Source organism: Tachypleus tridentatus, chromosome 1 (genome assembly GCF_004210375.1).
Source record: "Tachypleus tridentatus isolate NWPU-2018 chromosome 1, ASM421037v1, whole genome shotgun sequence".
In the NCBI taxonomy this organism is placed as follows: Eukaryota; Metazoa; Arthropoda; class Merostomata; order Xiphosura; family Limulidae; genus Tachypleus; species Tachypleus tridentatus.
This window is the reverse complement of record NC_134825.1, coordinates 173,182,524-173,210,481: the sequence shown is the minus strand read 5'-3', so window position 1 is coordinate 173,210,481 and position 27,958 is coordinate 173,182,524. Positions and strand designations below refer to the sequence as shown.

The 27,958-nt window shown below is 33.8% G+C and overlaps 2 protein-coding genes across 6 annotated transcripts in view; one reads left to right on the top strand and one right to left on the bottom strand.

The window, feature by feature from the left end:
• Positions 1-27,958, top strand: part of LOC143230408 (FGGY carbohydrate kinase domain-containing protein-like) — a 297,176-nt gene that overhangs the window by 58,415 nt on the left and 210,803 nt on the right. The window lies entirely within an intron of this gene.
• LOC143230371 (ran-binding protein 3-like) overlaps positions 8,734-27,958 on the bottom strand; it is a 67,516-nt gene continuing 48,291 nt past the window's right edge. For 4 of the 5 annotated variants that reach the window (XM_076463847.1, XM_076463861.1, XM_076463870.1 and 1 more), the window contains 2 exons: positions 27,045-27,181; positions 8,734-12,356 (listed from right to left, as the gene is read on the bottom strand). In XM_076463847.1, coding sequence (XP_076319962.1) covers positions 12,066-12,356; positions 27,045-27,181 — 428 coding nt within the window. In that variant the 3' untranslated portion in view covers positions 8,734-12,065. The remainder of the gene's footprint in view (positions 12,357-27,044; positions 27,182-27,958) is intronic. The other variant, XR_013016419.1, reaches the window with a different exon arrangement.

Genomic DNA, 27,958 nt, shown 5'->3' with positions numbered 1-27,958 from the left:
ATGGCATTACCCCAGGAAACTGGGGTCCAACTTCCTGGAAAACAGAATGTGTAAAGTAAATGTAAATGGGGCCCACTCAGGGTCCTTTTCACCCGAAGCAGGAGTCCCGCAGGAAGGGGTTGTTAGCTCTATATTATTTATCATGTACGTGAGTAATATGCCTCTGTCGGACCTAAATTTAGGTTATGCATCACAGTTCGCTGACGATGTAGCAGTTTGGAAAAGTGCCCCCACTCCGTCAATAGCAGCAACGAACCTACAACCAGTCCTAAATAACATCGAAGAATACTGCCAGAAATACAAAATCAAAATCAATATTCAAAAAACCCAAGTCATATTATTCAGCATACTGAATAAGCTGAAAAAAGATCCACCAAAACTCTATATGAATGGATCACTTTTACTGACTGCTACTTCTGCTAAATTTCTAGGTCTAACCTATGATTCAAAATTAACGTGGTTGCCACATATTAAAAATATACTGATACGAATCTGGAAAAGAGCAAACTATGCAAGAAGTCTTTCAGGTAAAATCCAAGGAACATCACCAGACAACATACTTAAAATCTACAAAACGTACATTAGACCAACAATAGAATATGCATCACCTGCCTGGATTAACATAGCACCCACACATGTACAGAAACTTTAACGTATACAAAATTCAGTACTAACTTCAGCATATAAAGTACCACGTAGCACCTCAACCACATTCATGCACAAGAATGCAAACATAAACACAATATCTGAAAGACTCTTGCATAATTCTCTAAAATATTTCAATAAGAATTGGCATAAAAATGACTTAATGTGTGATCTCGACAGATATCACGTACGTGATGTAAATAGTCCTAAATACCTCTCCCCTTTTAACATATATTTAAGAAATGTAACACAAGCTGGCCACTATGCACTAGACACTTAGTCCTTGTTTCTTTTTTTATTATTATAATCATTATTTTTCTTTTTTAAATCATTATTACTTTTTTCTCTCTTATTGAATTATTATTCAAGTATTGAATAATAATAATTATTATTACTTTCTTTGTGTGTGTGTGTGTGTGTTACTACTCTATCAAGAAAAAGGAGAACAATACAAAATATATATATATATATGAAAATACAAAAAATAAAAAAATAAAAAATGAAGAAAAAACACAAGAGAAATAATAAAAGGAAAAAAAATCTTCTTGTTCGTCCATGCATGGACTGTGCCCTGAAATGGACCTGAGTATGATGTTATACTTTTACTCTGGCCCAAAGCTAAAAAAAACAACAACAAAAAAACAAAAGAAAAACCTAAAGACAGACGCTATAATCGTTCGGGAGGGAGGAAGAGGTCAAATGTACCTGACCCTCCTGGGTATTTAACATCAATACCCAAATACCGACACAGTGAAACTATTATATGTGTCCACGCTCCCCTATCTTGGATTCGATCCTGGTCAGTGGACGAGGTATCGATGAAGATGAAACATTATACTTCTGAGTTAAAACAAGGCAGCCAATCAGGGAGATAAATATTGGTGGGCTTATTTTAGGAGCTTGGATTTTCTGTCGGTCTTTTTGCTTTCGAACCCTCGACTTTAATTTCAGTTTTAAAATTAAACACGGTACGAACATTCTATATCTCCATGTTGCTGGTTGTCATGTAATAAACAGTTCATTAACCTATTCAGTACTATCAACTTATACCTAGATGCAAAACTGGTTTATATTATTATCAGACTACTTTTATTCCACAATGTATATATGTAGCATGTTGCCATAAATAGATGCTGGTACACGTACAGCCCAACAACAATGCCCATGCGTTAAAAATTGTCGAAATACACAGAAAAACGCTGCTTGTAGTTTCTTGGTAATTTATAGGTATTTTTATCACTTTCTTTTTAAGAATACGGAAATGACACTGTAAAGGTTAACTTTTCGGCTCATTGGTTGGTTGTCTGGTTTTAGAAGAAAGCTGTGACCTTGATGGGGGATCGAACCCCCTATTTCAACGATTTAAGTCCGTAAACTTATCTCCGCCCCAATCACTTTACATATAGGTATCTTGCTTCTCTCTTGTTACTTGGCGTTATGTCTACTATAAAAGTTTTGCATCTCTTTGGTTAACTGTTATACTTCCAGGAATATAATGGTAAATTTCAGGATTCGATTCGCTGCTGTGGGTACAAAGCAGTTACTTCTTTCGTTCTAGAAATACTGAACAATGAAAGTGGCCCGGCATGGCCAGGTGGTTAAGGCACTCGACTTATATTCTGGGGGGTCGCGGGTTCGAATCCCCATCACACCAAAATTGCTTGCTCTTTCAACCGTGGAAGCGTTGTAATATGACGGTCAATCCCACTATTGGTTGGTAAAAGAGTAGCCCAAGAGTTGGCGGTGGGTGGGGATGACTAGCTGCTTTCCCTCTAGTCTTACACTGCTAAATTAGGGACGGCTAGCGCAGATAGCCCTCGTGTAGTTTTGTGCGAAATTCAAAAAACAAACCAAACCAATGAAAGTGAGGATAAAGCGGCATCTGTTGGCGATCTTGAGTCATTATCAAGGTGAAATTAACTACTAATAATGTTTTCAAGTTTAAATTTAATTTGAAGACGTTTATTTGTAAATAAATTGTAATTAACAAGCAAAGTTTGATTTATTATAGTTCAAATGGAATGATGGATCATGATTGTCATATTTCTCTACACACACACACCCTTTATCACTTTTAATATTGATGCTGTTTAAATTCCATACCACAAAACTCATATGTATATAAAATTGTATATGTGTATCTAAATACCAGCACTGTTGCCTTAGCTGAAATTTCTAGGAACTTTGCTTTCAAACTTATAAAGGTAATAACCGCAACACGCGACAAAATACAACATATATTGTTGTTTTTCTACAGTTGGTATTCTATAGACCTCGGAACTTATAACTGTGATTAACGCTTATTAATCGGAAAACTGTGGATACTTGAGCAGAAACTTTTATAGATTTCGAACATTACAAACTATATAATTTTTGTGGAGTACCATCGGCCTTTAATATTTCTACGAAAATCTTAGATAACTTTAGCGGTGAAACATTCACCGACGATCAGTGAAAAGCTAGCTAGCTACCTATTAATTCAACTGTACTGATATCAAGTCGAAATTAATTCACTCATAATAATAGTTTATCGTGAACCGTCGATAAACTATTCAGTTCCAGACCTGATAGAAGACTCAATATTGTGTGAAAATGTGTAAAACGTTTGTGTATAAATCATTATTCGTAATAACCGTTCTATAAATTGTATTATTGTTTGCATACTAAAATATATTTATGTTAAGAAAGAAAACTATGTATTAATCTTGTTGGCATACATCATAAATTTGACATATTTCTACACTCAATTAACTTTTAAATCCAAATGAAAATTTAACTCAGTTTCAGGCTATTTGAAATCGTAATACGTTACATAATAAATTGGAGTCTTGTCCGAAATAAAATTTTAATACATAACATAATGAATCAGACTGACTTAATGAGAAACTACTTTCTGAGTAAGGAAGAAATATCGTGGTCGTTGATATTTTTAAGTAGAAATTAGTAATTAAGTTTATGAACGTGTGTAAACAGTATTTTATTGGACAGAATGTTATTTATGCCTGAAACTAATTTCTACGATTGCTACTGGACATCAACTGTTATGTCTGCGGACTGACAACGCTAGAAACCAGGTTTCGATACCCATGGTGGGCACAATACAAATAACCCATTGCTTAGCTTTGTGTTTAACTTCAAGCAAACAAGACCCAGGAATTACAAATTTAACTACTGTGGCTTTCTTTGATAAGAAATCATCAACATGAACGTGGCGTATTAGCACCATGAACCCAACTAGTTACGCTGGTTTCATTGTAAACGAAGTTTTACTATAAAACACAGCATCCTTTACGAAAAGGCCCGGCATGACAAAGTGGTTAAGGTACTCAACTCGTAATCTGAGGATCGATGGTTCGAATCCTTGTCACACTGAACATGCTCGCCCTTTCAGCCGTGGGGGCGTTATAATGTAACAGTCGATCCCACTATTCGTTGGTAAAAGAGTAGCCCATGAACTGGCGGTGAGTGGTAATGACTAGCTGCCTTCCTTCTCCTTCTAGTGTGTGAGGACCCATAATTCTGGCGCTTTTATTCACGAGGTTTCTATTTTCAAGCACTGCTAGCAAGAGTAAGTGCCCATATAGTCATAAATTGTGAAATAAACAATAATTATCTACGTGAATGTTGATAAACGTATTATAATAAAGCTATGTTGTACTGTATTTGTTGTTTATTCAACATTAGAACCTATAACAACCCGGTTGAATGAAAATTTTAACAACAATTTAGATAGAAAAAAAAGATTCAAATATTTCTCTGAATTATAAATCCTTATTTGGTTTGAACGAATTTCACTGGAATCATTAACCCCAGAACTACCAGTACCTTTAGTCAAGTAGTAAAATTCTGAATTATCTTGAATTTGAAGCAGTGACAAAGTGGCTCATAGAAGGACTCTTGAGTTTGTTTCTCTTTTTTTTTTCACATACAAATTTCTAGCTCCGTTATCTTTTGAATGATTTGAGATCTAATCATAGTTTTTGTACTCAGGAGATCAAACCCTTTCTATTGGTGTCTCTGATCCTGCACAAAGTCTCATAAATTGATTTACTCTAATCATACCTAATGGAATTTAAATTTGAAGGTAGGCTGGTAGAGATCTTGACAACCAATAAAACAGAATCAGTTATACGCATGCCCCACGCTTGGTGGTGCGCGCAAAAGTATAGTTAATATAAAGGAAAGAAAGGGCCTTTTAAATCGATTTACTCCAATCCCGCCTTAAACAATTTCAACTGCCGCAGCTATTGAGGGCTCATTCTTGTTTTAAAATTTTGTTTGTTTGTTTGTTTATTATTAAGCACAAAGCTACACAATGGGCGATTTGTGCTCTGCCTACCACATGTGTCGAAACTTGGTTTCAGAGGTGTAACTCCGCTGTGCCACTGGGGAAGGAAGAGGCAGCTCCACTTACTAAACCTAATTAAGTTATGGTATTAGTTGTATTTGTGATCACTTTGTGAAACTTTTAAGAAGTAGGTTATTTTATTGACTAATTTATTTTTATTCCAAAATTACGTGAGAGACAGTATTAGGTGATAAACAAAATACGTACGAAATTACAGGTCATAGAATTCTTGAGGAAGTCAGCAGAACACTGGAACCACGTGTTAAAGCTAACGTTTCTCCATGCTAAACGTCACCAAAAGAATAGCTATTTGACGGGCATCGAGTAACACCTTGAACAGAGACACCATTTTAATATGCATACATCCGCTCGTTCACTTCGTATACTGAACACGTTTGTTGGTTTAGAATTTCGCACAAAGCTATATAAGGGCTATCTTCGCTAGTCGTCCCTAATTAAGCAGTGTAAGACTAGAGGGAAGGCAGCTAGTCATCATTACCCACCGCCAACTCTTTTACCAACGAATAGTGGGATTGACCGTAACATTATAACGCCCTCACGGCTGAAAGAACGAGCATGTTTGGTGTGACGGGGATTCGAACCCTCAACCTTCAGATTATGAGTCGCGTATCTTAACTACCTGGGTATGCTCCGCCGGATATTTCATACTGCTACATCTCACTAGTTTTCTGTAAATATCTGAACCACTCCTGTGATGGTTTGGTATAAATAATATTGAATTAAATTATGGTTATGAAGTTAGCACACAGAATCACCACCTATAATGGTTGTATGTTTTCAAACGAGATCCAAGACTTGAATTATTTTTTGTTCTTATACTTAGAAGTTTTACCGACAGGTGTCACACTTCATATAATGTTTGAACCATTGGTTTATATCTAATTCTTAATTCAAGAGTGGGATGAAGAGAAATCATCTTTCTGAGCACCTCCGGTTATCCATATTTCCTTAGGTTAATAGAGAATTCAAACCGAAATATCTGTCAGTATTTTTGTTTGTTTATGTGTAAATTTAACTGATTTAAAACATCAAAAATATATTTCACACTGAAAGAAACGATAAAACTTCATCTTAATATAATTGTCTATACATTTTACGTATTTCTTATTCGTCAGTTGTTTATGCATACAATACGTTTTGTGGAATAAACAATTCAGTAATTATTCTGAAGACTTAAGAATACAGGGTCGTTATTCGTTTACAAGAAAGGTGGAAACCTCTTTCGACAATTATACGTGTTGGATATAAAGCACTTCAAATATTACGCGTTTCGTTTTATCCGATTTTTTCTCATTTTTTATTTATTTCTGACTCCAGTCAACCCATTAATATTCTGAAGGTCATGCAAACGTATCATGTTTCTTAGAATTTTAAAGTAAAAATAATAAACACTGACATTTCAAATTAGCCATGAAAGTAAGTGCGGTACGGTTACTACCACGGAGAATAAAAATTAATCAAGAGTTATTTGGCAAAATTTCCCTGACGTACTGGTTTACAGAGTTACTTACCCAACTGCATTCAAAATTAAAAATGGTGGACAAGGTACAGATAGCTCAATGGGTAGTTTACAACACACGCCATAAAATAAAAAAAATACCAAGACGTTTTTGGTCAAATGAAACGTAAGTTTTCTTTATCGATATAGATAAACCGTTCTTGAACTTTCTCACCAGCTCCTGCACATAACGTCTATTTTTATTTGACCAATTAGTGTGATTTTAGATTGTCACCGTTAGAGCGCACCCATAATTTCATAGAAATGGGTGCATTTTCGCGCCAACGGCACGCATATAATAACATTCTGAGTACACTAATCAAGTGATCACACCCGAATGTTTGTTTGTTCGTAGTTGCGCAAACATCTAGACACTGGATTGCATGTGCTGTGCCCACCATGGGTATCGAAATCTAGTTTTTAGCGTACCACTAAGGAAACGAGGACGCCCTAGGTCCGTACAAAAGGAAATAAAGTAACAGCAAGAATAGGTCGTGAATTTTACTTTGACCACGATATCTCAAAGTACCTATTCCTACAAGACTTAAAAAACGAAGTTAAAATTACTGACATGTTCCAACACTTCACGATTTTTTCAAGTTTTCTTAGTGCCTTGATGGCCAAGTCGGTCTGTTTGTTTTTGAATTCGCGCAAAGCTCACGAGGCTTATCTGCGTTAGCCGTTCCTAATTTAGCAGTGTAAGACCAAAAGGAAGGCAGCCAGTCATCACCACCCACCATCAACTCTTTTATCAACAAATAGTGGGATTGGCCTTCACAGAATAACACCGAAACGGCTGAAAAGGCGAGCATATTTGGTGTGACAGGGATTCGAACCGTTGGATCACGAATCGATCGCCTTAACCGCCTGACCATGCCGTGCCAAATTCTCTTTTGCTGTTGCAATCGTTCAGACAACTTTACCCTCGTCGATATTCGAGGTGTGATGCACTTAGTGTTTCTGGCGTAATTCAAGTTGCAAAAAAGTTTAAACTCATTAACAGTTGGAACTTTTGGTAATTTTGTATTTGATTGAGATAAATTTTCAATATTTAATTAACAGACTTTTACAATTTCAATAATAAATTCTATTTTCAAAATTAAAAACTACGAGGAATATAAAACAGTTTTACAATGGTTTTCAATGCTCCAAGAACTAGGTTTTTTGTTTTGTTTTCACTAAGACTATGTAATTACACAGCGGCTATTCTAAAACGTGATGCATCCAAGAATAATCATAAATATTTCCAAATTCGCTTTTCCTCATCACATTATATATATATATATATATTCTTTATAATTTGGAAATTATGTTCAATAGTTTGGTTTGTTTTGAATTTTGCGCAAAGCTACTCGAGGGTTATCTGCGCTAGCCATCCCTAGTCATCACCACCCACCCACTCACTCACTCACTCTTGGGCTATCATTTTACCAACGTTACATTATAAAGCCCACACAGCTGAAAGGGCGAGCATATTTGATGTGACAGGGTTTCGAACCCGTGACCCTCGGATTACGAGTCGAATGCTTTATCCACCTGACCATGACGGGCCACGTTCAATAGAAACATATTAGAATTCTTCAAATCACTTTCATACTTCTGTTGTTCTTTTTTCATTTCTGAACTAAAATCTGATGACAGTGATCCATTTATGTATTTATGAGAAACAAATGACCAATAACAACTCCAAAACATTCATAAATGAAACTTAAATCTTTAGGAACGAAGCATTTTGTACTCACAGTGACAAGGGGAAAAACGTCTGATAAAACGTCTATGATTAGTTATTTATTGTGTAATTTTATTCAAGACACTACAAATCACACCACTATATTCAGTGTGACACACCATTGTTAAAATGTGTCTATAAAATGAATGAAAATAGCAAATGTACGAAGTATGGCCATTTGTTAAGCAAGAAGTTAAATTGAAACGTTATTAAATAGCATGTTGAAGCCTGATTATTATTATTTTCTAGGATATTATTTAATAATATTATAATAAATATTTTGTTTATAAAAGTTTTCATACTGACAAAAGCAACATGCTAGACTTATAAAAGCACACAGAAAAAACTTTGCACAAAGAAAATTTTAACTCAAGAATTAATTTTTTTTTTACAACAACCATATGCGTTTCTTGGGTTTCAAATGTTCATATTTATCTCGCACGGCAACTACCAATGTGGAACTTCGTAAAAACTTACACGACTGCAGCTGAGTTTTGTTTATTTATTTATTATCATAGAAAACATTACAGTTCCAAAGTAAGTCTCTGTGTCAGATAACTTGGAGCTGTTGAATTATCATTAAAGGTGGATAAATACAATATTATCAATAGAAAATGGTTGCTTTAATCATGAATAAATCTTCCAATTCGATCTGGGTATACAATAAATTAACAAGTTCCACTGTGTTAAAACACAAAACGTTTCGATTGCAACGCTCACAAAAACCGAAAGATGAAACTGAGTGTCCCAAAACATTCACAAATATCTAAAGTGGATTACACTTCATATAAACATGCATAGCAACACCTCTAAGCTTTATTATTTGCAAAAAATATCAGAAAGTCGTCGTCTCTTAGACTATTGCCAAAATATTACCAAATATTGTTTAAAAAACAACTACAGGGATCAAAATAAATATATCAAAATTTGAATAAACAATCAAAGAAATGGAAAAGTTTGGCTTTTCTGAGAAAACAATCCTTTTATTAAGGAACTTTTGAATTACTTTTACTTTTTGAAAACGTTTTTCAAATTCTTGTTTTGCAAAAATAAATTTTATCTATATACATTACTCTAAACCCAAACTATTGTAAGCTGAATTTCTTTCAAAAAGAAATTATCTGCTAAGATTATAAACACCATCAAGATGAACTAAAGCGTCTACAAGCACTTATGTACAGTTGCACAACACCTCCCACACTTATCAAAAACCAGTTGCACAACACCTCCCACACTTATCAAAAACCAGTTGCACAACACCTCCCACACTTATCAAAAACCAGTTGCACAACACCTCCACACTTATCAAAACCAGTTGCACAACACCTCCCACACTTATCAAAACCAGTTGCACAACACCTCCCACACTTATCAAAACCAGTTGCAACACCTCCCACACTTATCAAAAACCAGTTGCACAACACCTCCCACACTTATCAAAAACCAGTTGCACAACACCTCCCACACTTATCAAAAACCAGTTACACAACACCTCCCACACTTATCAAAAACCAGTTGCACAACACCTCCCACACTTATCAAAAACCAGTTGCACAACACCTCCCACACTTATCAAAAACCAGTTACACAACACCTCCCACACTTATCAAAAACCAGTTACACAACACCTCCCACACTTATCAAAAACCAGTTACACAACACCTCCCACACTTATCAAAAACCAGTTACACAACACCTCCCACACTTATCAAAAACCAGTTGCACAACACCTCCCACACTTATCAAAAACCAGTTGCACAACACCTCCCACACTTATCAAAAACCAGTTGCACAACACCTCCCACACTTATCAAAACCAGTTGCACAACACCTCCACACTTATCAAAACCAGTTGCAACACCTCCCACACTTATCAAAAACCAGTTGCACAACACCTCCCACACTTATCAAAAACCAGTTGCACAACACCTCCCACACTTATCAAAAACCAGTTGCACAACACCTCCCACACTTATCAAAAACCAGTTGCACAACACCTCCCACACTTATCAAAAACCAGTTGCACAACACCTCCCACACTTATCAAAACCAGTTGCACAACACCTCCCACACTTATCAAAACCAGTTGCACAACACCTCCCACACTTATCAAAACCAGTTGCAACACCTCCCACACTTATCAAAACCAGTTGCACAACACCTCCCACACTTATCAAAACCAGTTGCACAACACCTCCCACACTTATCAAAAACCAGTTGCACAACACCTCCCACACTTATCAAAAACCAGTTGCACAACACCTCCCACACTTATCAAAAACCAGTTGCACAACACCTCCCACACTTATCAAAAACCAGTTGCACAACACCTCCCACACTTATCAAAAACCAGTTACACAACACCTCCCACACTTATCAAAAACCAGTTACACAACACCTCCCACACTTATCAAAAACCAGTTACACAACACCTCCCACACTTATCAAAACCAGTTGCAACACCTCCCACACTTATCAAAACCAGTTGCAACACCTCCCACACTTATCAAAACCAGTTACACAACACCTCCCACACTTATCAAAAACCAGTTACACATCACCTCCCACACTTATCAAAAACCAGTTACACATAACCTCCCACACTTATCAAAAACCAGTTGCACAACACCTCCCACACTTATCAAAAACCAGTTACACAACACCTCCCACACTTATCAAAAACCAGTTGCACAACACCTCCCACACTTATCAAAAACCAGTTGCACAACACCTCCCACACTTATCAAAAACCAGTTGCACAACACCTCCCACACTTATCAAAAACCAGTTGCACAACACCTCCCACACTTATCAAAAACCAGTTACACAACACCTCCCACACTTAAACAGCTGTTAGTTATCTATTTAAAAATGACTAAATTATACTCATAAACTAAATATTTTATAGCACAAAGAGAATCAAAACTGAATAGAAAACTGTATCACCTATTACACAAAAAGGTGCAACACTCAATAAGAGAGATCTCATGAAACTGGACTTGAACATTCAGATAATGTTATCTATATGTACTTTCTTACCAACTTTGCAAAATCAATATATTAAGTCAACAGATATAGCAATTTCTTTTTCTAAGACATCAATCTAAATTGATATCCTGATCATATATTAAGTGAACTAATCAATATACAACAGTTTGTAGAGTATTTAAAGCAACAGACAAATGAAGTTTAGTATTACAAACCTTAACTTCAAAAGAAATATTCTAATTTTAGATATAAGAGTAGAAAACATTTAAAATCTATTTAGAAATTTTATACAATAAACAAAATATGTTTATTGGTTACAAGTTCTTATTCACAATATGTTCTGGTTACACTAAGTTCTGGTTACACTAAGTTCTGGTTACACTATGTTCTGGTTACACTATGTTCTGGTTACACTATGTTCTGGTTACACTATGTTCTGGTTACACATGCAGAAGACAATAAAGTCGTTGCTATAACCAACAAAAAACTTCAAGTATTTTCAAAATTGTTCCTACTTACGTATGCTATAACATTTCAATATTTTGGGAATCATTAAAATTAGAATAAAGCACAAAAATATTTGACGCTTTGAAGTCTATTTAAAATGCATTGAAATAACTTCAAAATTGTCTAAATGATTGAAATCAATGCTGTTTGTTTCTACTACGTTTTTTTTTTTTTTTCGGGGGGAGGGGGGGGGGGGAAATAAAAATGCTGTAAAAATTAGCCAAAAACTCAAAACATCACTGGATTTCTAACAAGCCTGTGATGTTTACTAGAAACTCAGAAGTGAGTAAATACAAGATTTTGTACATATATTTATAACAGGTGATACACTACAAGTTTGCATTGTTACTAGAATCAATGCCAGTTTCAGGAGGTGGGGTGTGCTGTAGGTGGAGCTGTGGAGTCACTCCTGTAGTGCTATCAGCTTCTCTTGATTGGGTATCTTCCATATGTCGAGGCCTTTTCACTTCAGATTCACAGTCAGATGTGGTTGTGTCATCATTGTACGATCCCATCGATGCTAGTGTTGCCAGGTTGCTAACACTCCAATCAAGTGATTTTAAAGTAGCCACTCGACATTCCAGAGCACTGAAAAGCTGCTCTGTATCTTTGGGATTTGCCTGTAAGAGAAGAAATGAAACTTGTAAGCAAATACTCTTTACATTTAGTTATTAACAAGCTTACAGCTAAATGAAATTTTGTTGGTATGCTGATAAAATAAAAACTACGAACATTAAGAAATAAACAACGTTTAATGACTGATCTACACTTCCAATACGCATTCCTAAAACACAATTTGATACAGTTTCCGAATTATTATAACAAGACAAATCAAGAGTACTCCACTGAAAATTTAGACTTGTTTATCCAATTGGTTTACACCTTAGAGAAGTTCAATGCTGGCCAAGACACAAGCTTCCTTCTCTCCAGTTATGGATTCCCATTACAGTACATAATTAACCACCACTTATTACACGTGGCAACTGGCCAGATGCAACTATATCTCAATTATTATTTACCACTGTGCATAATCTTTGTTATTATTTTTTGATTTATTAATTCTTAAAACAAAGAACTCAAAGTAAATAAGAGGGCTATTACTTACTGTAGTTCGACACCATTTGGAACAAGCTTTCTTCTTTCCAAAAACCAATTATTTAAGTTTAAATTATATCCTTTCCAGTAATTAAATGATAAGGAAATTTATCAAGCCATATTTCCCGTTTTTTTCTCTCATTCACACACTGTTAAACTGGCACATTACTTATTACATTTGACATTAAAAATTGTATGAAGTATATATTAAATATTACTTGTATTATGCATTAAATGTGTGATAATATTCTAATAAATAATACTATGTTATACATTAAAAGAAGTAATAAAATTACTTATGTTTCAACTGCACGTATTTTTTGTGAATTACCTACTCTAAGATTTAGTAATGACAAAATAAAGATAAATTATTTCTGTATTCTGATATTCTCTTTTGTTGTTGTCATATTTCTGTTCAAACAAACCCATGAAATGTAATGACAGTTAAATGCTAAGTCTATTATTTACAAAAAAATTTACTTTGGGAACTTTGGGTTTAGACAGCAATGGAGTTATATTTTACAGTATACTTGGTTTGAATATTCCAAATATTCATAATGCAAAATCAGTGATTCTGAGGTTAATACCTGAAAGAAAACATATGCAATTATAGCCTTTTATAATGGTCTACAAGACCTAATGTAGTAACATTACACAGGCCTATTTACATTGTGAACTCTGAATTACAGTAATAAATTTACATGGACATGAATTTTCTTCTAAGATTTAGGCAAAGACAGCTTTTAATCGTTTGTCTGTTTATTGTTGAGCAGAAAGTTACAGAATGTATTACTTTTGCTCTGCTCGTTGCAGGTATCAAACCTGGCATTCATCAAGTTTTCAGATTTTTAAATGAAAAAAATTAGTAGGCAGCATTTAATAGAATGCAAACCTTAATCATCTGAAGTTAGAAAATACACAATTTTGAATACAAAATAAAAAAACCTTCAAAGACCATATTATTGAAGTTTAAACTATGCTCATCCTAGCCTTAAAAAACAAAAAATGGCAAAACAATGTTTACAATCTGTGTATAACAAATAAAATTATATATATGTAAAAACAGCTTGTTTGAGTTGAGAAAATATTTTACATAGGGGAGAGAACAACGTTTTGACTTTCTTTGGTCATAATCAGGTTCACAAAGAAAGAAAGAGGTAAAATTATAATTTACATTCTTAAAATAACTAAACAAATATCAGTATTTATAAGAAATTACTAACATCATTAGTCTTTGACATTAACCATGCTTATCTGTGATATCCCTATGATCATTAATGTGGTATATAAAGTAACCTTTCACAGTTTGTTAAAGGGGTTCCTATTATTACTCATCATGAGCTAAATAATATGCTTTTACAGTTTTCTTTTCCTGGTGCTTACCCATTGATCCCTGTTCGATCTTTCCTATGCACAGAGAGGTATCACTGATGTCCCCGAAATGTTTTCATATTTTTACAGTGAAAATTTTTAAAAACATTTCCTAAATTGAACATAACTGAAGGTTTAAAATAAATGACACATTATAAAATGTAGTTAGCTGAAGGTTTAAAAGAAATGACACATTATAAAATGTAGCTAGCTGAAGGTTTAAAAGAAATGACACATTATAAAATGTAGTCAGCTGAAGGTTTAAAAGAAATGACAAATTATAAAATGTAGTCAGCTGAAGGTTAAAAAGAAATGACATTATAAAATGTAGTCAGCTGAAGGTTAAAAAGAAATGACATTATAAAATGTAGTCAGCTGAAGGTTAAAAAGAAATGACATTATAAAATGTAGTCAGCTGAAGGTTAAAAAGAAATGACATTATAAAATGTAGTCAGCTGAAGGTTTGAAAGAAATGACATTATAAAATGTAGTCAGCTGAAGGTTTGAAAGAAATGACACAAAATGTAGTCAGCTGAAGGTTTGAAAGAAATGACAAATTACAAAATGTAGTTAGCTGAAGGTTTGAAATAAATGACACATTATAAAATGTAGCTAACTGAAGGTTTGAAATAAATGACATTATAAAATGTAGCTAACTGAAGGTTTGAACTAAATGACATTATAAAATGTGGATAACTGAAGGTTTAAAAGAAATGACATTATAAAATGTGGATAACTCAAGGTTTAAAAGAAATGACACATTATAAAATGTAGTCAGCTGAAGGTTTAAAAGAAATGACATTATAAAATGTAGTTAGCTGAAGGTTAAAAAGAAATGACACATTATAAAATGTAGTCAGCTGAAGGTTTAAAAGAAATGACACATTATAAAATGTAGTTAGCTGAAGGTTTAAAAGAAATAACACATTATAAAATGTAGTTAGCTGAAGGATTAAAAGAAATGACATTATAAAATGTAGTTAGCTGAAGGTTTGAAAGAAATGACATTACAAAATGTAGTTAGCTGAAGGTTTAAAAGAAATGACACATTATAAAATGTAGCTAACGGAAAGTTTAAAAGAAATGACATTATAAAATGTAGTCAGCTGAAGGTTAAAAAGAAATGACACATTATAAAATGTAGTCAGCTGAAGGTTTAAAAGGAATGACACATTATAAAATGTAGTCAGCTGAAGGTTTAAAAAAAATGACATTATAAAATGTAGTTAGCTGAAGGTTTGAAAGAAATGACATTATAAAATGTAGTTAGCTGAAGGTTTGAAAGAAATGACACATTATAAAATGTAGTTAGCTGAAGGTTTGAAAGAAATGACACATTATAAAATGTAGTTAGCTGAAGGTTTGAAAGAAATGACACATTATAAAATGTAGTTAGCTGAAGGTTTAAAAGAAATGACACATAAAATGTAGTTAGCTGAAGGTTTGAAAGAAATGACACATTATAAATGTAGTTAGCTGAAGGTTTGAAAAAAATGACATAAAATGTAGTTAGCTGAAGGTTTGAAAGAAATGACATAAAATGTAGTTAGCTGAAGGTTTGAAAGAAATGACACATTGTAAAATGTAGTTAGCTGATGGTTTGAAAGAAATGACACATTATAAAATGTAGTCAGCTGAAGGTTTGAAAGAAATGACATTATAAAATGTAGTCAGCTGAAGGTTTGAAAGAAATGACATTATAAAATGTAGTTAACTGAAGGTTTAAAAGAAATGACATTATAAAATGTAGTTAACTGAAGGTTTAAAAGAAATGACATTATAAAATGTAGTTAGCTGAAGGTTTGAAAGAAATGACATCATAAAATGTAGTTAGCTGAAGGTTTGAAAGAAATGACACATTGTAAAATGTAGTTAGCTGATGGTTTGAAAGAAATGACATTATAAAATGTAGTCAGCTGATGGTTTGAAAGAAATGACATTATAAAATGTAGTCAGCTGAAGGTTTGAAAGAAATGACATTATAAAATGTTGTCAGCTGAAGGTTTGAAAGAAATGACACACTATAAAATGTAGTTAACTGAAGGTTTTAAAGAAATGACACATTATAAAATGTAGTTAGCTGAAGGATTAAAAGAAATGACATTATAAAATGTAGTTAGCTGAAGGTTTGAAAGAAATGACATTACAAAATGTAGTTAGCTGAAGGTTTAAAAGAAATGACATTATAAAATGTAGCTAACGGAAAGTTTAAAAGAAATGACATTATAAAATGTAGTTAGCTGAAGGTTAAAAAGAAATGACACATTATAAAATGTAGTCAGCTGAAGGTTTAAAAGGAATGACACATTATAAAATGTAGTCAGCTGAAGGTTTAAAAAAAATGACATTATAAAATGTAGTTAGCTGAAGGTTTGAAAGAAATGACATTATAAAATGTAGTTAGCTGAAGGTTTGAAAGAAATGACACATTATAAAATGTAGTTAGCTGAAGGTTTGAAAGAAATGACACATTATAAAATGTAGTTAGCTGAAGGTTTGAAAGAAATGACACATAAAATGTAGTTAGCTGAAGGTTTGAAAGAAATGACACATTATAAATGTAGTTAGCTGAAGGTTTGAAAAAAATGACATTATAAAATGTAGTTAGCTGAAGGTTTGAAAGAAATGACATAAAATGTAGTTAGCTGAAGGTTTGAAAGAAATGACACATTGTAAAATGTAGTTAGCTGATGGTTTGAAAGAAATGACACATTATAAAATGTAGTCAGCTGAAGGTTTGAAAGAAATGACATTATAAAATGTAGTCAGCTGAAGGTTTGAAAGAAATGACATTATAAAATGTAGTCAGCTGAAGGTTTGAAAGAAATGACATTATAAAATGTAGTTAACTGAAGGTTTAAAAGAAATGACATTATAAAATGTAGTTAGCTGAAGGTTTGAAAGAAATGACATTATAAAATGTAGTTAGCTGAAGGTTTGAAAGAAATGACACATTATAAAATGTAGTTAGCTGAAGGTTTGAAAGAAATGACATTATAAAATGTAGTCAGCTGATGGTTTGAAAGAAATGACATTATAAAATGTAGTCAGCTGATGGTTTGAAAGAAATGACATTATAAAATGTAGTCAGCTGAAGGTTTGAAAGAAATGACATTATAAAATGTAGTCAGCTGAAGGTTTGAAAGAAATGACACACTATAAAATGTAGTTAACTGAAGGTTTTAAAGAAATGACACATTATAAAATGTAGTTAACTGAAGGTTTAAAATAAATGATGTAATTTATTATCATCATCTTTCATGATAAGAAATATCCAAAAATTTTTATTGTAAAACAAAAACAAGCAGAAACTCAACTTACTGTAAGGGACTATCATAAGCAGAAAGTCAACTTACTGTAAGGGACTGCCACAAGCAGAAAGTCAACTTACTGTAAGGGACTGCCACAAGCAGAAAGTCAACTTACTGTAAGGGACTGCCACAAGCAGAAAGTCAACTTACTGTAAGGGACTGCCACAAGCAGAAAGTCAACTTACTGTAAGGGACTGCCACAAGCAGAAAGTCAACTTACTGTAAGGCACTGAAACAAGCAGAAAGTCAACTTACTGTAAGGCACTGAAACAAGCAGAAAGTCAACTTACTGTAAGGCACTGAAACAAGCAGAAAGTCAACTTGTTGTAAGGCACTGAAACAAGCAGAAAGTCAACTTGTTGTAAGGCACTGAAACAAGCAGAAAGTCAACTTGTTGTAAGGCACTGAAACAAGCAGAAAGTCAACTTGTTGTAAGGCACTGAAACAAGCAGAAAGTCAACTTGTTGTAAGGCACTGAAACAAGCAGAAAGTCAACTTGTTGTAAGGCACTGAAACAAGCAGAAAGTCAACTTGTTGTAAGGCACTGAAACAAGCAGAAAGTCAACTTGTTGTAAGGCACTGAAACAAGCAGAAAGTCAACTTGTTGTAAGGCACTGAAACAAGCAGAAAGTCAACTTGTTGTAAGGCACTGAAACAAGCAGAAAGTCAAGTTACTGTAAAGCACTGAAATAAGGAGAAAGTCATCTTACTGTAAGGCTCTGAAATAAGGAGAAAGTCATCTTACTGTAAGGCACTGAAACAAGCAGAAAGTCAACTTAATGCAAGGAACTGTCACAAGCAGAAAGTCAACTTGTTGTAAGGCACTGAAACAAGCAGAAAGTCAACTTGTTGTAAGGCACTGAAACAAGCAGAAAGTCAACTTGTTGTAAGGCACTGAAAGAAGGAGAAAGTCAACTTGTTGTAAGGCACTGAAAGAAGGAGAAAGTCATCTTACTGTAAGGCACTGAAACAAGCAGAAAGTCATCTTATTGTAAGGCACTGAAACAAGCAGAAAGTCAACTTATTGTAAGGCACTGAAACAAGCAGAAAGTCAACTTATTGTAAGGCACTGTCACAAGCAGAAAGTCAACTTACTGTAAGGCACTGAAACAAGCAGAAAGTCAACTTACTGTAAGGCACTGAAAGAAGCAGAAAGTCAACTTACTGTAAGGCACTGAAACAAGCAGAAAGTCAACTTGTTGTATGGCACTGAAACAAGCAGAAAGTCAACTTGTTGTATGGCACTGAAACAAGCAGAAAATCAACTTGTTGTAAGGCACTGAAACAAGCAGAAAATCAACTTGTTGTAAGGCACTGGAACAAGCAGAAAATCAACTTGTTGTAAGGCACTGGAACAAGCAGAAAGTCAACTTGTTGTAAGGCACTGAAACAAGCAGAAAGTCAACTTACTGTAAGGCACTGAAATAAGGAGAAAGTCATCTTACTGTAAGGCACTGAAATAAGGAGAAAGTCATCTTACTGTAAGGCACTGGAACAAGCAGAAAGTCAACTTATTGTAAGGCACTGTCACAAGTGGAAAGTCAACTTAATGCAAGGCACTGAAACAAGCAGAAAGTCAACTTGTTGTAAGGCACTGAAACAAGCAGAAAGTCAACTTGTTGTAAGGCACTGAAACAAGCAGAAAGTCAACTTGTTGTAAGGCACTGAAATAAGGAGAAAGTCATCTTATTGTAAGGCACTGAAACAAGCAGAAAGTCAACTTATTGTAAGGCACTGTCACAAGCAGAAAGTCAACTTACTGTAAGGCACTGAAACAAGCAGAAAGTCAACTTACTGTAAGGCACTGAAACAAGCAGAAAGTCAACTTAATGCAAGGCACTGAAACAAGCAGAAAGTCAACTTGTTGTAAGGCACTGAAACAAGCAGAAAGTCAACTTGTTGTAAGGCACTGAAACAAGCAGAAAGTCAACTTGTTGTAAGGCACTGAAATAAGGAGAAAGTCATCTTATTGTAAGGCACTGAAACAAGCAGAAAGTCAACTTATTGTAAGGCACTGTCACAAGCAGAAAGTCAACTTACTGTAAGGCACTGAAACAAGCAGAAAGTCAACTTGTTGTAAGGCACTGAAACAAGCAGAAAATCAACTTGTTGTAAGGCACTGGAACAAGCAGAAAATCAACTTGTTGTAAGGCACTGGAACAAGCAGAAAATCAACTTGTTGTAAGGCACTGAAACAAGCAGAAAGTCAACTTGTTGTAAGGCACTGAAACAAGCAGAAAGTCAACTTACTGTAAGGCACTGAAATAAGGAGAAAGTCATCTTACTGTAAGGCACTGAAATAAGGAGAAAGTCATCTTACTGTAAGGCACTGGAACAAGCAGAAAGTCAACTTATTGTAAGGCACTGTCACAAGTGGAAAGTCAACTTAATGCAAGGCACTGAAACAAGCAGAAAGTCAACTTGTTGTAAGGCACTGAAACAAGCAGAAAGTCAACTTGTTGTAAGGGACTGCCACAAGCAGAAAGTCAACTTACTGTAAGGGACTGCCACAAGCAGAAAGTCAACTTACTGTAAGGGACTGCCACAAGCAGAAAGTCAACTTGTTGTAAGGCACTGAAACAAGCAGAAAGTCAACTGTTGTAAGGCACTGAAACAAGCAGAAAGTCAACTTGTTGTAAGGCACTGAAACAAGCAGAAAGCCAACTTGTTGTAAGGCACTGAAACAAGCAGAAAGCCAACTTGTTGTAAGGCACTGAAACAAGCAGAAAGCCAACTTGTTGTAAGGCACTGAAACAAGCAGAAAGCCAACTTGTTGTAAGGCACTGAAACAAGCAGAAAGCCAACTTGTTGTAAGGCACTGAAACAAGCAGAAAGTCATGTTATTGTAAGGCACTGAAACAAGCAGAAGTCAACTTATTGTAAGGGACTGTCACAAGCAGAAGGTCAACTTATTGTAAGGGACTATCACAAACAGAAAGTCAACTTATTGTAAGGCACTGTCACAAGCAGAAAGTCAACTTATTGTAAGGGACTATCACAAGCAGAAAGTCAACTTATTGTAAGGGACTATCACAAGCAGAAAGTCAACTTATTGTAAGGGACTATCACAAGCAGAAAGTCAACTTATTGTAAGGGACTGTCACAAGCAGAAAGTCAACTTATTGTAAGGTACTGAAACAAGCAGAAAGTCAACTTATTGTAAGGGACTGTCACAAGCAGAAAGTCAACTTATTGTAAGGGACTGTCACAAGCAGAAAGTCAACTTATTGTAAGGGACTGTCACAAAAAATATTAAAAACAATTTATTGCAAGACACAATCATGAAAGAAACAAGCATGAAACGTAATTTGTTTACTGTTATTGTGAAACACTGTCATGAAAAACACAAGTATTAAAAAATATTTTCTTTCATCTTATTGTTAATGGGAGAGTTCCACCTTGTTCATTCACCGAGTTTCAACTTCAGCAACATTCACTAATAAACTTCTTTCAATACTTTAATTTGCAGTAGCTAATATATCCAGTTATAAGTCATAAAAAATACATCAAAAATTTGACATGGGTTAAATAATCATTACCCCAAGACCAGGGTTTTGAAAATGGTATCATATATCAATTATTTTCCAACAATATTCCATGTCAAAACATATTTTATATTGATTAAATATAATTTGCTTTCACAAAGTTATTTTACTTATGTATTATTTTTTATTAATAGAATAAACTGACAATAACACACAATAAATAAGGATTTTGGTTACTGGAATATTTTGATGTCGCATATTGTAATCTCTGTATCTAAGTAAGTTTACCAGATGTCTTTCAAATAATAACAATTTTAAATAAAATTAGGTTCACCCTTCAGAAGTTCCAAGTAGTTGCTATCTTAAAAGGACACAAACTACTGGCCAACTCACTTTATTTACTCTATGTTGATATGCACAGTTTATATCAAGTTACTTTTAAGATGTGCTCACTACTATATTCATAAACAATAAGTCATTTTTATCCCCACGACATAAACACTGCATTAAAGATTCAAAAATATTTATTAATTAAATCCAGTTTTTTAAAGTATCCCATAACGATATTGTGGTTTCTTTAGATTCACTTTAGCCCCTGCAAGTGAAGCTGGTACTAATTATAAAGAGTTTATTTAGTGATGACATCTCTACTTGAGATTAACAAAACTGTATTTAACAAAAAGATACACTGTATCCCTCCCTTTTTCAAATAAATAAATTATATTCTCCACTTAAATAACTCCTCTTTCCTCATTTCACATGGAATTTTTGTTTGTTGTTTTTTTTTAAACCACTCTGCTTTTCCAATTGCTGCTTAAATTAAACTTTGGCTGAGATATGTGATGGATACATTTGTAGTGTGAATTCCTGGTGGCATTAATTTAGAATTGGCTGAGATATGTGATGGATACATTTGTAGTCTGAATTCCTGGTGACATTAATTTAGAATTGGCTGAGATATGTGATGGATACATTTGTAGTCTGAATTCCTGGTGGCATTAATTTAGAAGAACTTTTACACTGATTAAACAATACACATGATAATATTAAACTTACAACTGAACAAAATAACCAGATGACTTCTTTTAAAATTTTGGTAGCTAGGAACTGATTTTTTCCCTAAAACATTAGTTTTCGAGAAATCTTTTGTAGTAGAATCGTGTCACCTTTTCCCTAAAACTTTTGGTACTTTTCAAACAATTAACTTATGAATTTTTATGCTGTTTAATAATACACATCTTCAATAACTTCTTAAGAACAGTCATAGATAAAGAATAACACCAGATAATCCTTCATAAAGCTGATAAATTAACTAAAAATGAATTCTTCTGATCTCAGGACGAAAACAGATTAAAATAAAGAAACAAGAAAGATAAATTTTCCCCAAACAGGAAAACATCTTTCTAAATATATGAACTGAAAATTGTTTACAGACCTATAATTAACAATGTTTGCAATTTTCTTCCTTCATTAAAAGGTAACTTTGGACAAGAAACTAATTTATAGAGTAAAGTGTAAAGACAACATAGATCAGTTAATTTGTAATAATAATAATAATTGAATGAATACAAACCTTTATTGGAAAACAACAATTGCATTTTATCATCTGCAGCAAAACATTCTATTAACTATTACATTTTACGGATAAGAACAGTTAATTTGTTCTGTGTAACTACAATAAACTAAGTATAAGAAAGTCATTGAAGATAGTTAAACACAGAGATTTTTCTTTAAATAAAGGAGATTCTGCAATTTCAATCCTCCAGTTACACTCAGTGGTGTGTTTATAAGGCACAATTTTATATATTGGCTCTTTTTCATTTGGATAAAATGTTAAATTTTAATCCACAAGTTATTGGAAAGTTTGTTTTAATATAGTATACATTCAGTTGTTTTGTACATAGCTACACAAGGGCTATCTGCATTTGTCATCCCTATGTTAACAGTGAAATACCAGAGGGAAAGCAGCTAGTCATTACCACAAGCTCTTGGGCTATTCTTTCACTAATGAATAATGGAATTAACCATCACTTTATAACATCTCCGAAGCTAAAAGGTCAAGCATGTTCAGTGACAAAAATTCAAACCCCCAACCCCCAAAATGCAAGTCAAGCACCTTCGACAACCCGGCCATGTCAGGCCCCTTTTATCTCTTTAATTTCCATTTTAACCGATGAGGGCCCAAACAAAAATGGCTATAAGATGTAGCAAAACATACTTACTTGTTTTTTTTAAATAATACATATTTGTGGTTTAATGATGCATTACTTTAACTAAATAGCACACAATGCAAGAGTAAATCAACTGAATACCAATTATTAAACAATAATATTTAATATCTTTTACATAACTTTCAATTTTACCTTTAGGCTTCCAAGCAAAAACATAAGTGTGTAATATTGATAATATGTAAAATAAAATATTTTTGGTTTTGTATAAGACCTGAGATTAAACACGTGGCTGCATGTCATCCTACAAGTATAAATTCACAGGCACTACTATCATACATTAAGAATCTACATAACTTAGAATGAACTACAGTACACCTTGTAATCCATAATTAAACTTTACATGGATTTTTTCTTTTCTTTTCACCCACTTCCAACTCAGGATGATACGAAGGGAGACTTTAGTCTTAAATGTACTTCTAATGTACAGGAAATCTTTTTCTTAGTTCATGTTATCATGAATATAATAATCTTTCATGTAAACATTAAGTCACATTTATATATGTAAAAACCGCTCATTTGGGTTGAGAAAATATTTTACGTAGAGGAGCGAACAACGTTTCGACCTTATTCGGTCATCGTCAGGTTCACAAATAAAGAAAGAAAAAGGTAACTGACCGGAAGCTGACCACATGTTTGAAAGGGATTGTGTAACTGAGTATCGGAATGTAGAGAGCGGTGTTAGATGTTTGAATATTGAATTTTTAATGTAGGCATAAAGGTGTTCTTTTGTATTGGTTTACTTTGAGTTTAAGTTGTTGTATAAGTAAGGCTTCTTTAATTTTGCAGTTGTTTATGTTTGTTTCTTTATTTAGTATTTGAGTGTTTTCTATGGTTATGTTGTGTTTATTTGACTTGCAGTGTTCAAAAATGTGTGAAGGTGACTTTTTATGTTTTTTGAATCTGGTTTCCATTTTTCTACTTGTTTCTCCAATATAGAAGTCGTGGCAGTTATCACATTGTATTTTGTAAATAATGTTGGTGTTATCAATAGAAGAAATGACATCTATTTCATTCAACAATGTAGAAAGAAACAACTAACCCTAATTTTGTAAAGGTAAAACTTTCAAAAAATTTTAATAAATACACAAACATTATCCAAAATTTACAGAAAAAACTACTTAAAGCCATGTTGAACACAAAATACAAAGAACTACATGACTTACAAAAACAAAAAAATGAACCTAGACCATCAACTGGCATGCTGCATTAAACCAGGGATTTAGGGACTTATACAACGAAACATAAACCAAATCAACACTAAGAATGACAGAGACAAAAAGATCTGCCACAACAAAAAACGAGAAAAACTAAGATGTAAACAACAGAAAAGACATCACGACAAACCGTTGACTAACCTCATAATTAATAGATCCGACCGACAATTAAATACAGACGAGATACATCTACTTAACAAAGGACTCACCTTTGCAATAGCACCTACGTACATTCCAACCATAGAAATCAAAACATGTTTAGAACATCTAGCCAGGAGACTTGTGATACCTTCTACAGAAAACAACCAACAGAAAAAAGACAACTTAAACAATTTTATTGACATACAACAGCCAAAATTCCCAGGAAAAATTAAAAATTTATATTTTCCAAAAACACCTAAAAACAACATCTTAAACAATTTTTCAAAGAATTTTCTCACAAAACCATCAACATAATTTCACAAAGCAGAAAGCTAAAAAACAATCTTACAAAAAGAGACATTAATTCCATTAAAAACCTAAAACAAGACAAAAACATAAAATTCTAAAAGCAGATAAAGGTAACGCTTATAGTCATAATGAACACGAATGAATATATCCAAAAAACGAAGAACATCCTATCAGACATGAACAAATTTAAACCAATACACACAAATCCAACAAAGACACACGAGACGCAACTGAACAAAATACTACTACAAATGAAAAAAGCCAACACAATTTCACAAACACTTTATTCCTACCTATGTAAAACCGACTCACGCACACCGCAAATATACGGCATCCCCAAACCTCATAAACCAGATTGTCCATTACGACCAATAATGTCCACATATGAATCGTTTAATTACAATCTTGGTAAATACATAGCATGGGCATTCTCCAAATATGTAACATCAGCCAGCTCATTCATCAAAGACTCTTTTAATTTCAAGTCTAATCTAAATCAACTTAATCATAAAGCCTTAATGGCCAGTTTCAATGTTATATCCCTCTTTACAGAAGTTCCAACCACTGAAGCCAGCAAGATAGCCTTAGAACTCTATATCCGAGACCCTAACCCATCTACAGTGATTCAAGCAACCCTCACAGAATTCACCACGATGAAGACAAACTTCATGTTCAACAACCAAAACTATATACAAACAAATGGCCTAAGCATGGGCAACCCAGTATCACCAGTTCTAGCCAATATTTTTATGACACAAGTTGAAACACAAGCAATTAACACAGCATTACATCCACCACTATACTGGTACAGATATGTAGATGACACGGTTGCGGGATTCAGATCTACAGAACGCACAATTTTTTCAATCATATTAACTCTATACATCCCAACATTAACTTCACATGTGAACAGGAAGAAAGCAATCAAATATCATTTCTCAACCTCAAAATTACAAGAACCGACACACAATTCAAAACAGAAATCCACCGAAAAATCACCCATACTGGACTATACATTCCTTGGGACTCAGCACATGAAACAAAACAAAAACTCAACATACTAAAAAACCAAATAAACACAGCCATAAAACTCTGCTCACCAGAGTTTAACGATGAATTAGACAAAATAAAACAGTACTTCATAAACATCAATAAGTTTCCTCCACAAACTGTAGAAAACATTATACGCACACACGTAGACAGAAAGGAAAATCAACCAACTAAAATAAATATATCTCACGAATTAAAAAAATCACGAAACCATATACTGCTGCATACCATATATTCCCGACATCAGCAAAAAAATCACCAACATTTGGAAAAAACTAGTAACAAAATATGCCATTTCAGTTAATTCCAAATTTATTCAAAAACCAGGCACAAAAATGAGGTTTCTACTATGTAAAAACTACACTGACAAACACCACACCAACATTATTTATAAAATACAATGTGATAACTGCCACAACTTCTATATTGGAGAAACAAGTAGAAAAATGGAAACCAGATTCAAAGAACATAAAAAATCACCTTCACACGTTTTCAAACACTGCAAGTCAAATAAACACACCATAACCATAGAAAACACTCAAATACTAAATAAAGAAACAAACATAAACAAATGCAAAATTAAAGAAGCCTTACTCATACAACAACTTAAACCCAAAATAAACCAATACAAAGGAACACCTTTATACCTATATTAAAAATAATAAAATAATTAATATAAAATTATATATTCATACATCTAACACCGCCCTATACATTCCGACACTCAGTTACACAACCCCTTTCAAACATGTGGTCAGCTTCCGGTCAGTTACCTCTTTCTTTCTTTGTGAACCTGACGATGACCGAAGAAGGTCAAAACGTTGTTTGCTCCTCTACATAAAATATTTTCTCTACAAGTGGGTTTCTCTACATCACTGATTATTAAGTCAGATTACATATATTATAAAATCAACTAAATAACCAAATATAAAAACTATTATAAAATACTACAAAGTAAGAATCTTTACCCACTGATACTTTATTTTGTTCATACTGATAACTGCCAAACTTTTACCCGACATACAAAAAGCCTTTAACTTTATAAAGAGATGTTTCTTAGCACAAAAGGATTTAAAAGGAAATTCTAAGTAATGCTATTACCATTATGAGATAAACTTTGACTCCATCTGTCTCAACTGCACTAAAACGAATAGTTTTATGGCTAGCTTGTTCCAAGGACATTCCTGCCCACACCTTGGTGTTGAGTACTAGACGTAGACTACCTTGGGTTCTCATCACTACAAAACAACATTCAACAGAGTAACTCACTGCACATACATGCATTGTTTGTTGTTTACATTACCATAAAACACAAGTGCTATACATTTCCAAAAATATTTCTCAACCAAACTGCTTGTGGGTTCATGAGTTTAGTATTTAAAAGGTCAACAAAAAACACTTAAATATATTTATTTATTTTGTTGTTAAGCACATATCTACAAAATGAACTATTTATGCTGTGTCCATCCACCAAGGGCATCTAAACCAGGTTTTTAGCATTAATAGCTGCCAGACTTACCACTGGTCCACTGGGGGAGCAACTTGAATATAAAAATTGTTTTGAATTTCGTGAAAAGCTACTCAAGGGTTATCTGTGCCAGCTGTCCCTAATTTAGCAGTGTAAGACTAGAGGGAAGGCAGCTAGTAATCACCACTCACTATCATCTCTTGGGCTACTCCTTTACCAATGAATAGTGGGACTGACTGTCACATTATAACACCCCTATGGCTGAAAGGGCGAGCATGTTTGGTGCGACGAGGATTCAAACACACGACCCTCGGCTTTACGAGTCGAACACCTTAACCCACCTGGCTGTGCTGGGCCATATAAATATTAACCTCAGTGACCATTGCTGGAGTTTCTCATTTATTTAACAGAGAAATATAGTGATACCATCAAATAATTTGGGTCTTATGTATACTGAGTATTGTAACACTTCAAAATAAAGTACTTAGAAGTTCATGCAAGTTTCATACATTGAATCTTAAAGCTGGGTTTACATTAGTCAAGTTTC